Source organism: Fundulus heteroclitus, chromosome 4 (assembly GCF_011125445.2).
Source record: "Fundulus heteroclitus isolate FHET01 chromosome 4, MU-UCD_Fhet_4.1, whole genome shotgun sequence".
NCBI classification, from domain to species: Eukaryota; Metazoa; Chordata; class Actinopteri; order Cyprinodontiformes; family Fundulidae; genus Fundulus; species Fundulus heteroclitus.
Genome location: NC_046364.1, coordinates 15,852,238 through 15,864,799, shown reverse-complemented (window position 1 = coordinate 15,864,799; position 12,562 = coordinate 15,852,238). Strand labels below are relative to the sequence as shown.

At 39.4% G+C, this 12,562-nt stretch overlaps 2 protein-coding genes across 3 annotated transcripts; one reads left to right on the top strand and one right to left on the bottom strand.

Annotated features, from left to right (window-relative positions):
* Positions 1-6,605: 6,605 nt before the first annotated feature.
* On the top strand, positions 6,606-10,688 carry pabpn1l (PABPN1 like, cytoplasmic). Of its 2 annotated transcripts, none has more exons than XM_012850787.3 (7): positions 6,606-6,732; positions 6,846-6,942; positions 7,974-8,097; positions 8,585-8,652; positions 8,735-8,841; positions 8,957-9,044; positions 10,035-10,688. In XM_012850787.3, the coding sequence occupies exons 2-7, from the start codon at positions 6,871-6,873 to the stop codon at positions 10,362-10,364; spliced, it is 789 nt and encodes a 262-aa protein (XP_012706241.1). In that variant the 5' UTR covers positions 6,606-6,732; positions 6,846-6,870; the 3' UTR covers positions 10,365-10,688. The 2 variants fall into 2 exon arrangements, with proteins under 2 accessions (XP_012706241.1, XP_021165277.1); XM_021309602.2 differs by having other exon boundaries at positions 6,676-6,771.
* A 5-nt stretch (positions 10,689-10,693) lies between these two features.
* Positions 10,694-12,243, bottom strand: trappc2l (trafficking protein particle complex 2-like). Its single transcript, XM_012850789.3, has 5 exons — positions 12,130-12,243; positions 11,703-11,875; positions 11,366-11,453; positions 10,940-11,019; positions 10,694-10,861 (listed from the first exon to the last, which is right to left on the bottom strand). Exons 1-5 carry the CDS (start codon positions 12,160-12,162, stop codon positions 10,816-10,818), a joined length of 420 nt encoding a protein of 139 aa, XP_012706243.2. The 5' UTR covers positions 12,163-12,243; the 3' UTR covers positions 10,694-10,815.
* Positions 12,244-12,562: the final 319 nt, after the last annotated feature.

Sequence of the window (12,562 nt, the reverse complement as noted above, 5' to 3'; positions counted from 1 at the left end):
TCTACGTGCCACAAATACTGAAACAAAAAGAGGTTTTATGCTTAGTTGAATTCCTGTACACTGTTAAATATCAACTTTTGTGTGTGAAAGCTTTGTTGAAAAGGTTTCACACAGAAACTAAAACTAAAAGGACGATAGAATCCACCCCCAAATACTCAGCGGCAGAACACTTGGAAAGTCATAATTTGTATTTTATATTGTCACACACACAAGAAAAAGGTTCTGCTCAGGAGAGGTGTCAAAAACAGAATGACGTCATTTGGCTCCTGAAGCTCTCCTGTGAAATACGTTTTTTGGCCTTTATGTGTCCAATCCGAGGTTGGATCTCAGATCTGGGGATGTTGTCACAGCCAGGCTGAGCATGTTCTTACGTCAAGTTCCAAAACTAGTAGGATTTGCAGTGGTAACTATAGATTAACTACTGCAACGACCTTCAAAAGTAATCCTGAAGATTGAACTTTTCCACATTTTGTCACATCACAGCCACAACTTCCATGCATTTTATTGGGGTTTGATGAGATAATCCAACATAAATCAGGATATAATTGATTTTGGAGGAAGATGAATACATGATTTTGTCAGAGATGTGTTTCTAGGAGTGGACGCAAGGGCAGACAGGCAGGAAGAAGCAGCAGAGCGAGTTAAGGAATTTTAGTAAAACAAAAGAAAAACTTAAAACTTGTGAAAACGTTAAACAGAGGGAGGATTGGCATGAACACAGAATAAGACTTGATGGAACGTGGAATGACAGCAGAAAAATCCAGCAAAAAGCAACTGAGAAACGGGCGTTCAAATAGCTACAAGGACATAATGTAACTGAGCATGCAAACAGAAAACTCCAAGTAAAAACTTAACCTATGGCTAAAAGTAAAGAAATACATTAACATGGAAAAACATCTAGAATATGAACATGGAGAAGTGAAATGAATGGCAAAGCACAAATAGTAAAAAAAAAAACAAGAGAACAGAAACAACAAGACCTATAGAACATTATAGATAGAATGAACACATGATTCTAAATGAAAATCATGAACAAAGTTGTGACAGATTTTTAAAATATTATCATAAAAAAAAGCACTTTGCTCTTTCTACCCCTGTGATTAAATACCTCAAAAAATACCCCTCAGGACAGGGACCAAAGGTAACCCCGAAGAAGCTGCAGAGCTCCACAGCATAAACTGGAGGCTCTGTCCACAGGACCACAATAAGCTGTACTCTCCGTAGACCTGAGCTTTATGCAAGAGTGGCCAGAAAATAAAGCAATCAATTAGTGTTAAAAATAAGAAGGCATGCTTTGAGTTTTCCAAAATGCACGTAGGTGACTCCTTAAATGTACAGAGGAAAGAGCTCTGGTCAGATGAGAATAACATTAAACTATTCAGCCACCAAGGAAAACCCTATGTCCCATCAGAACAGACACAAATACCACCAGAATTGATGTTTTTATGTTTAATTGTTTTGTTTGTACACAAGGAATGAAATAAAAATGCAAAATTAAAAAAGAAAAAAGATGTTCATTGTATGGTGAGAGCAATACAGAGTCTGTGGGAATTTTGCAGATGGTGAGAGTCCTAACAAAGTGAATTTGTCTCAGCTGAATCCATGTCCATGTGTCAGCATGATGCCGCGGAGCTGTTTTTTCCTCAGAAGAAACAGGGATGGTGGTTAGAGTTGAGAGGATGATGAACAGATGCAGGGCAATCCTGGAAAGAAAACAACCTGTCAGAGGCTGCAAAACACTTAAGAACTGATCTTAATAGATACTGTCCATCTAATCCGACTAAAAAGTTTTTTTTTCAATTCTAAAATACAGATTCATACTTCAGATGTATAGATCTGTTGAAGACATACCCCAAAATACTTACACCTGTATCTGCAGGGGAAGGTTGTTCTTCAAAGTAATTACTCAGCAGACTCAGTTTTTGTATTTACAAAAGGTACTGAACACTATTCACGGACAACTATAGAAACGGAAATGGTTTTTGCAGGTGGAGGCCACAGATATTTTTTCCTCCTCATTTTTTAAAATGGCTTTTCACTAGTTTTGCATTTGATGAGGCTCAGCATCACTACTGGTAGCATGAGGCGACACCTGGACCCTACAGAAGTTGGACAGGCAGTCCAACTCCATCAGGATAACACATCCTTACATTGCAGGAAGGTTTGCTTGGACTTAGAGTTAGACTTAGACAACTTTATCTGTCATTCTGTATGCACAGAGTGCGCACAGAATGAAATTTTGTTTGCATACAGCTTGGAAAATCACGGTAAATTGTGGTAAATTACAGTAAATTTCAGTGTCCATAGTCCATTTTGTGGCTTCAGCAGTTTCGGCAGCGTATCCCAGCACTGTCTTTAGAGCATGGAGGAGATTCCAGGTGAAAGTTAGTTGCTCTAGGAGAACTCCTCCAGTGGGCCACTAGCATGAATGTCTCTGACCAAACAATTAGAAATAGACTTCATAAGGGCCCTCTAGGAGGCCCTGTACTCGCTGTCCGGCACCGTGAAGCTCGACTGGTATTGCCAGAGACCACTGCCATATCCATGGAGGGACGCACAGACCTGTAAAGGGTAAACGATGGCATCCTGACTCCATCAGGTATCGGGATGAAACCCTCGGTCCCAATGTTAGACCCTTCGCTGGTGCAGTGGGTTCTTGAGTTCCTCCTGCTGCCTAATAAAGCCTGGCCTCAAAAGGCAAGAGCATGGAGGCAATTTCAGGAGGATGAAGGAATTGATACCTTTGACTGGCCTGAACCCAACAAAACGCCCACAGTAAATACTGTGCAATAATTCTAAACCTTTATTTTACAGAACTGTGCAATGTGCATGGATGGATGTCAAATCAGACATTCCCTGAGAAACTAGAGTGTGCAAATAGGCATTACCAGTAGTGTGTTTGTAACATGTAACAGACCACAAACTGGGCTGATAGTTTACTGATCCTCTCAGCAAGGAGTGATAGCTCTCACAGCTTTAGGAACAAGGCTGTTTTAAGTCTATTAGCTTTTGATGTTATCTTCATGAATCATTTACCTGGAATTTACCTGGAAGTGGGGCAGGCACTGTATCTGCTATACTTCCACTCCTGCGTTAACAAAGTGACGATAAAAGAGTGAAGGATTTGCTTACTGGTAGTACCACCAGAAATGTTTTGAATAACATGTTTTAAAGTTTTGAGAAAAATAATTCAGGAGTTTAGTATATTGTATATTTAGTAACATGATACTATATGGTTTGTTCTTACTACAAATGATAAAACAATTTATGAAACATTGGTACTATTTACTATCATTTTTATACCTACTACACTGGACCTTAAGGCCACCCTTGGGCCGGAATAAGTATCCATTATCACCCATCATAGAAATACAACGGAGAAAAAAGAGGGAGAAATAAACAGCATTCAGACAGAAAACTGAATAGTTCTCTCCAAAGTTTTGGTTAAACATGGAGTTCATCTCGCTTCCAGTTCCGTTGCTCTCACACGCACAGCTAGGCTCGCATTCTGATGCACAATAGCGACTTGTGAAAACATTAAGATTATTTGTGCTGCATGGATGAAACAAAACAAATCTGAAAAGCAGCCATTATTAGTTTTAGGTAGCAACAACTACTTCACATAAAGCAAGGTTGGTTGGGTTGGCTTCTAATTGAGCAAAATCATCATTTGAAAACAGCTTTTTATAGTGATTATGGGTTTTTTTGTTTGTTTTTTTCTCGCTTAATATCAAAGTACTGTATGTTTGATCATCTAAAACATATAAGTTTGAATAAAAATTACAGAAATCTGTTCGGAGGCAAATACTTTTTTAGTGCACTGTGTCCAAACTGCGGTCAACACAGGATGGAAACTAGTCAGGGAGCCTGCCAAGAACCTGATAGTAACACTGAAGAAGCTGCAGGGATTTCTGATTTGTACTATTGTGTTCTACCTGTGACAACAACCTCCTGTGTCCTTGGAATAAGATAAAAGAACAACAACAAAAAACACAATTGGTCAAATTCATACTTTTTACTTTTTTTTTATTAAGCAAAATTGGAAATGGTATGGAAAATCCATGTCCTAATACTACAATACAGATCCGTCAATTGATAAAAAACGTTCTACAAATAAACAAATGAAAACTGTATTCTCCCTATGCAAACCGATATACAGTATAAGACCTAAAATAAATATACAAATGTGCCATAAATGAAGAACTGAGTATATGACACATATACATGAATAGGTATGTGTACCCATGTGATGGAAAATAAAAACAGCAAATTTCATATAGAAGTCAACCTATATGTACTTTTTTTTATGTTCACATATCTTTAAATGCATAAAAATCATATAGTGGAAAGTGGGGAAAATAGAGCAATTTTTATTTTTATTTTATGTACACTGTCATGTAGGCAAGGAACAAATATACAGATGTGAAACAGAATCCTTTGCCATTGTTTAAAGATGTTTCCTGTCAGTGGAAAAGATAAGAGTTCTCAAAAAAAAAAAAAGAAAAGAAAAGAAAACATGGCCTTGTGGCTCAACTTTGGTAACTTTGTCTGAGTCAAAGAATTATAGAACAGAATAGAATAGAATAGAATTCAACTTTGTCATTGCACATGTCACAAGTAGAAGCAACGAAATGCACGCTCAATCTGAATACCTTTATAGAGCGAGCACTCTTAAGCCAAAGTGCAAGTGCATCAGCAGTCGCCATGATGAGTACTGTCCGAATAGTGCAGTCAGTAAGGAAGGAGGTAGGAAAAGTATTAGCCTGTAACTAGCCTCCTTCCTGTGGCTAGTTTTGCCTAGGGACATCACAAAGTCCCTTACCGGCACTAAGAACTAAGTTATCGCACAATTCTTTGCATGACATAGCGTATCAGCACAGCCCCCTCACAGAAATCAACAAATATGTCCGAATAGAAGGGAGAGTGCACTTTGTATGTCATTTTCGGAAAGCTATAGACCCAGATCTGACTTGGATCATTCGTGTGCGTTCCGTCATGTAATGACGTCGGCGTTAAAGGTTGTTCGAAATCAGCACAGCAGCCCGAAGCTCCTTTCCACAATAGAGTTCTTATTGTTGGCCCTGTAAAAGGTCAAGGAACAGGAACTAGGAGCGGGAGCTAAACATTTGGCTCACAATAAAAGTGAAATGCAGTGGTATAGTCTGTTGACTTTCAAAAATCTTGTAAACAAAAGACAAATTTGAAGAGTGCTAATGTTATAGATATTAAAAACCTGTAATTCCTTAAACAGAGGAGCAGAAGAACAGTAATAATCTGATCTAGTTGCAAGTCTAACAAAACGTTTTTCAAGTTGTAGGAAATATACCTCCCCTAAATATATTACAATAAAATAGATAAGGGTATATCAAAGTATGATAAAGTGTAAGTAAACAATGACAAACCCTCTTTTTTATACCAATAGATTTATGTATTTTTCTACAGACCCAATCCGTGTGATCTTTCCAACCGAAGCTCTCATCAACAATAACTCCAAGAAATGTTATTGATAAAACTTGTGGTATCACTATGCCATCATTACAAATTTTTAGAAACATTTTACAAGACATGACATTTTACAAATGAAAATGATGAAGTTAATTTTTGTTTTTCAATTTAAACATAATTTATTTAATTTAAACCATGAAACATATGCTTTCAAACCAAGATTTCAAAAGTGAATCAAAATGTGAATGGGAGAAGAACAGGGTAGTATAATCAGCAAACATAATTGGGGATGCAATACTGGCAGCTTTAGATAAATAATTTATGTAAATTAGAAATAACAGTGGCCCAAGAATGGAGCCTTAAGGAACCCCACAAAATATCTTAGCTTAATCTAGAATTGTGAGCTTAACACTTGCATAAATGTTATTTTCAAAAGGGAGTTTTAATCTGACAAATGAGTGTCATTGGAACCCATACTCTAATTTATTTTAATATGACTATATATATATATATATATATATATGTATGTGTGTGTGTGTGTGTGTGTGTGTGTGTAGAAATTTTAATTAATTTCATAATAGATAAAAAACACTTTTGTGAAAAAAAAACATATACACAATGTATGCATAACATAAGCTAATAAGATATAAGAAATAGAAAATGCCTTTATAGTCCCACAATCAACTGTAACGTTCCGCTAAAGTCGGACTTTCCCCTAGGAAAGTCGGATAACTTTTTTAAGGCTGATTTTTTTTATCCAATATGGCAGCTCCTCACAACAACAGTAAACTGTGATAAAACATGTTTATTTTACAAGACAGTGGTAAGAGTGCATCTAAAATCAATGTTAAATGTAGCGGCTGCAACTCTGAATCAAACAAAATGAAAGGGGGTGTCTGCATGTGGAAAGTAAAGGACATTTAGCTATAAGAGGTACTAGGAACAAAACAGCAGCTTTCCTGGCCGCTGCCATATTGGAATCTTTTGTGTATTTTTTATTTTTTTTTGGACTCCCGTCTTCTCCGACTAAATTAACTGGAACATTTTTTACCCCGGTTTACCTGATTCCCAGCTCATATTTTCAATTTCCGAGGAAAATTGAATGCCTAACCTCCCCCTCCACATAGTCGAACCTTTCCCTGCCCCTCAATTGGTATGGATCCGGCCCTGGTAGCAAGCTTCCCTCCCTCCTTCCCTGTCTCATTCATCCTCCTCCTCCTCCTCCTGCATCCCTGTCACGTGGCCTCCACTGTGTCTCCAGCGCGTGATGACGAGCCTCGCACACAGGTGATGCCTATTAGCCTCCCCAGCCCCATTCTGTTTCCGGTGAAAGACACCTTTCTTTTTTCTGCACGTTGGTTAGCTTTTTTCCTTTGACATGCTGAAGCTGCTTTTTGCAGGTCCTAATATGTCTGAGCAGTGAGCATGGCGGAAAATCATATGGAGTACCGCTACCTCGAGGGCGAGCCTATGGGGGAGCATTTCATCGAGGACCCGGTGAGTTATCGTCGTCTTTTTATGTGGAGAGCGCATAAAGAGGGGGTGCCGTCACGCCATGATTGTCCCGCTCCGACACAACCGCACACGCATTGCTGGCGGAGTGGCTGTAGTCAGAAGCCGAGGTAGCAGCTACATGTTAGCATCATGCTGCTGCAGACCAGGCTAACAGAGGCCAAGCAGGTGCATGGCTAAACGTAGCATAAGCGTCCTGTTCAATGGGATGTCCGTTCATTTATTCATTCATTCATATATTTATTTATTCATTCGCGCCACGGTTTGTCCTATAATCGTCCAGATGGCTGAAAAGATGACCATATAAATAATGGCGATTGTTTTATTAAATCGAGGCTGCACGGAATAAAAGCAACAAATAAATGACGCACACTAGACCTTCCGCTAAGCAATGTTGCAGTAAATACAGCACATGCATAACTACGTTGAAATATATATATATATATATATATATATATATATATATATATATATATATATATGGACTTATAAACAAGCACTGACCCATATTATTGAGTTATTAGTCATGCAGTTAAAATCAATGTATTAAGTGTGGAACCACTAGTAGCCATACATGTTTTTTTTTAAAACAAACAAATTACAAGGGGCATGGAAGAAATAGCCAGCATAATAGATGGATATATAGATATCTTTATTGTCATTTTGTATGCACAAAGTGCGTACAGAACGAAATTTCGTTTGCATACAGCTTGAAAAAAGTCACTAGGGTTCTAAGGTGAGTGTAAACCATAAGCAAATGGCTTTATTAAATGTTTTTTCATATATTGGAATTTATTTTCATATATGAAAGTCTTTAGCACCTTGTCCTTGTGCAACAACGTTTGAATTTGAGAATGAGCAAAGCGATAAATTCAATGTTATGTCAAAAAAACAAACAAACAAAAAATGTGCCGGCCTCAGACTATTCTGCGGTCATTTAACCTCTACATGGTTCACCGTGTGCGTCGCCAGCTAAAGCCGCTGTGGGCTGAAGTGCATGCTGTGCCTTGTTTCAGGAGCTCATGGCCATCAAGGCCAGGGTTCATGAGCTGGAAATGGAAGAAGAGACTGAAAAAATGAAGGAGGAGGAGAGATGTGACGCCGAGGATATGCAGCTCCTGACCAGCAGCTCTCGGCCTGGTAAGAAAGACGTGCGTCTAATCTGTAAAGCAATGTGTCGCGCCTGATTGGTGTGCAGCTAAATATTACGCTCTCAGGAGGCCTCTGTATAGTAACTTTTTTCCCCCTATTGGACAACGTGTGTAGCTGTGCTGCCTCCAGGCGGCTGAGGTAACCACATTTTTCCCCATCTGGCTAACACCTGGGACACCAAACTGTGGTCACAACGGTGTTCACATGTGCCTCATCACTGCCCAATGAGACGAAGCAGCGAGCTCCTAAGAGCCAGAAGTGTCTGTCTTGCTGCCTGTGGCTATTTTCTGCCTCTGTGCATCTCCTCGTCGCTCTTTGTTTTGCTGTTAGAACCGAGATGCTATGAGAGAAGAATGAGATTTTTGCCTTTATGTTGTTTTTTTGCAAGTTTTCAAGGGGCTGTTTGCTAAAACTGAAGGATCATCATGAAGACGTTTGCATGTGGACAAACATTGTTTTTATTTTATTACCACAGGACCGTTCTACAGTATGACTCCCGAGGAGAGGATAGACGCAGACAACCGATCCATCTATGTCGGAAATGTAAGGCTCGTGTGTCTGTTCAAACACTCATGACGGTATTTTAAACTTTTTCCTCAGATCTGATCCACTGCTCCAATTACAGGTAGATTATGGAGCTACTGCAGACGAGCTGGAGATCCACTTCAACGGCTGCGGTCCTGTGAACCGAGTTACCATCCTGTGTGACAGGTTCTCGGGCCATCCTAAAGGGTGCAGCGATTAACTTTTTAGATCCTCCACCAATTCTGTAACCTCTGTCCATGGAAACCTCTACATCCAGTCCATGTGTAACTAACTGTGTGCTTTTCCTGCCTGCCCCTCACAGCTTTGCTTACATTGAGTTCTCTGATCGAGATTCGGTGCAGAGTGCCATTGGTTTGCATGAGACGGTGTTCAGAGGACGGGTTCTTAAGGTAAATATATAAACCTTAACATTTTGTTTTTTGATTTTCCAAAAATTTCGATTTTTTTTTTTTTTTTTTTTTTTTTTTCCTCCCAATTCTGAATCGATTCTCATATTGATTCCTAAAGATCAATTTTTAGGCATTTTCCACTTTGAACTTAAATGTTCATTTCATTTAAGAACCGAAAGGTCTAATTTTTGGATGTATGGCCGCTAGTGTGTCCAAGTAGCAAGATGGCTAGTACTAGTAAAACATTTGATTTGGTGACTTTTCATACATTTAGATCTAGACGTGTATATGCAACACTAAAGGAAAGTTTGGAAATGGCAGATTGGGCTGGTGTAAGGCGCTGAACCATGAGTGAAGGTGATCCTCAAGCGAAGTCTTCTGTAGCCACATGTTCCTCCTTCGCAGGAGGCATGGCCTCAGTCCAGCCTCATTAAATGGTTAAATGTTGAGCTTCGCTCAAAAAATAAACTAAAAGCTGGATTTTTAAGTTATCTTAAACTAGTAGTTTCAGCCTCCCTTTATAAATCTGTTTTGCATCTGTGTGTTTACTTGAGCAGTGTTTGCTTTCTGTCTGGACACTTCTGTACAAATCTACAGTATCTTTTGGGCTGGTTCAATGCCGAGCTTACACCATCATCTGAAATGAAGCATAATGAGGTTCTACCCATGTCTGAAATGCATGGGCAGCATCTTGTTCTTTTTCCAAGTTATTTCCTAGAGTATATTTAGAGAAATTTGTTTTTTTTTCTCTCCATAATACTTGCCTCAATCCAGTAATTGGAGAGACTTGAATCTTTCCAGCTAAATAATCATAATTTCTAGCTTTGTTCATACAATAGGGCTCTGTGAAAAGCCATTTCCAATTATAATGTAACGTTATGCAACAAACGCTCAGATTTGCCGGCGCATTTTGAGGATGACCCACAGCAGAATTTGTAAAGCAAAAGGTAAAAGCGCTGAAGTATAACAGGCTTATCATTTGGCTTTCAGGTGTTGCCCAAGAGAACCAACATGCCCGGTATCAGCACCACAGACAGGGGAGGACACAGAGGAGGTCACACCAGAGGCAGAGGCCGCGGCTACCGTCCCCCCAGGTACCAGAACAGTTCTCGGGGCAGGTTCCGGTATCAGTCCTCAAGACCACAGCACCAGTCCCCCCACCCGTACTACGGAGGACCATCAGCAGGAAAGAGACAGTGGGGCCATATGGACTACCATGAACAAACTCCAAAACGTTACCCCTGTCTGCTTCTCATCACGCCGCCATCTGAAGATCTCGGGGCAGAGTCGAGCGGACAGCACTACCCTCAGCAGCGTTAGAACTACTAACACAATTTACCTGGGCTGGGTGGAAGGGATTTTTAAACAGTATGTGCTTTCCAGCATCAATTAAGTATTGTGATGTCTAGGCTGGACCTGTGTCAACTATTTTCAGGTGACATCTGGCAGCAGCTGACTGGGGTTGGTGCGCTATAAGTTTGTTGCTGTGAATGCATGTGACAGTTCTCGAGTTGCATCTGTTTTTAAAAAAAACTGTGGTTTTGTTTTGTAATGTATAACCCCTCTGTGTGTAACTGACAAGCTCTTTGCTACGTGAATGAATAAATAAAAATAATTGAACACTCCAAGGAGCAGTAAAAGACACGTGCTGATGTGCAACAGGAGTTTATTACCAAGTTTTGTTACAAGAATGAGGGCAACATGTAAACAGAATAAAGGGTCATATGTACAGTGGATGCTCAACAAGCTCAAGGTTGACTGGGAAGGGATTTCAGCCCGTCTGTACCATCATTCCAGAAACGATCCCATTGAAGGCCCTGGATAATGAAGGGAAAGTTCAAATGCATTTCAAGGCCCAGTTTTCTCAAACTTCCGTCAAGATGAAATAAACTTACTTTGAAAGAATAGGGTCCCCAGGATTATAGAAAGGGTTACACATCACATCAGTAAAAGAGTTGTGCAGTTTTCTAAACATCTGAAAGGGGAGAGAAAAACAGTATTACTCAAATTGTCAATCATGAATAACCTAAAGGCAGGAGTACATTTTAGAGCAATTAAAACATTTAATGGGTTCAGACGATATAAAAAAGGTGCTTATTCATGAGAAGGGAAGATTCACTTCACAGGTTTTCAATAAAATGACCTGGTCCTAAAACTACATAAAGTATATGATTTAAGTAGGAAAACAGGAAATTTGGGCTGACCATTATCCTTTGTACAAATAAATGGCAGAATACAGAAACATTTCTATATCTAAGCTGCCATTCATAGCATGTCATAATTAACTAGTTCAAAACTACCCAAAAACAAAAAGTACTTACACTTCGTATTTCATTGTCTCGCAATGACGTATTAGAGGAGTCCACAACAATCACAAACTTCACCTTGGAGTTTGTCACATACCCATATCTGTTTCTTTAAGTTAAGAATACAAAAAAAAAAACATCCTACACACAAAAAAACTTAGTAAACCATGTTTCACTGATCTTTGTTTTTCTATGCAAAACCTTTATTACTGCAGTATTGTATAGTATATCTGTACAGTCTAGAGTTAAAATTCCTCGTATGTCCACGCACACCTGGCAAATAAGGCTGATAAGTCGAGTTCCTTTTATTTGGCACCATGCTTTTGTAATGTGCATCAAAAATAAAGGATACACTTTATAGTCTTCAGTTGGATAGAGCAGTCCCAGGTAAAGCTCTCTCTGGTCTGCCAGCGATTTCCCCACCGCTGACACCTTCTCCTCCACCACATCCAGAGACGTGTGCACTGTGTAGTGGAATTTCAGCTCATTTTGAGAGGGTACACTACGAATATACAGCGGGTAGTTCTGAGGAAAAAAAACATCAGGAGAAAAAAAAACTGTTAAAGGCAACATTTGGAGAGAAGTCGCTAAAACATCTGAACAGGGAAGTAGTAGCAGGAGGATGCCAACGCCGATGCTAACATTAGCTTTGTAGCATTAATTTATGTTGGAAGCAGACAGGAAGCTGACAATCGCTTAGAGGCGAACCATGACGCTGCGAAAACCTTCTAACCTTTCGAAACGTGTTACAGGCAAAGCAATTTAACAGGAATTGCTACCTCTTTGGCGATCACAGCTATGCACACCGCCATGTTTGTGTTCCTCCCCTGAGCTGACAGCTGCTGTCACGTGACAAGCTGCATTCTACTGCCGATGGGATAAAGGAGCATCTGACCGAAAACAACGTGGAAATCTTATTTACGTTGACAGCATGCTGTATCCACGGTGGTTCTAGGGTTGTAATTTAACATAAATTGATTTTTACCTGCAATTTTAAATGGTGATGCATTATATCATCTCTCATTATTTCTCTTGGTCACTCAAAACATTATTGTGACATTAAAATATTCATTGTCTGTCAGAAAATGCAGCACAAAATAAGGAGTATATTCATGCTGACCGATCAATGCAGTTAAATGCAATAGTTTAACACGAAAACGTGTCACAATCGTAAATAACCTGGAAAACAAAAGTTGATATCAATTTCTTCCC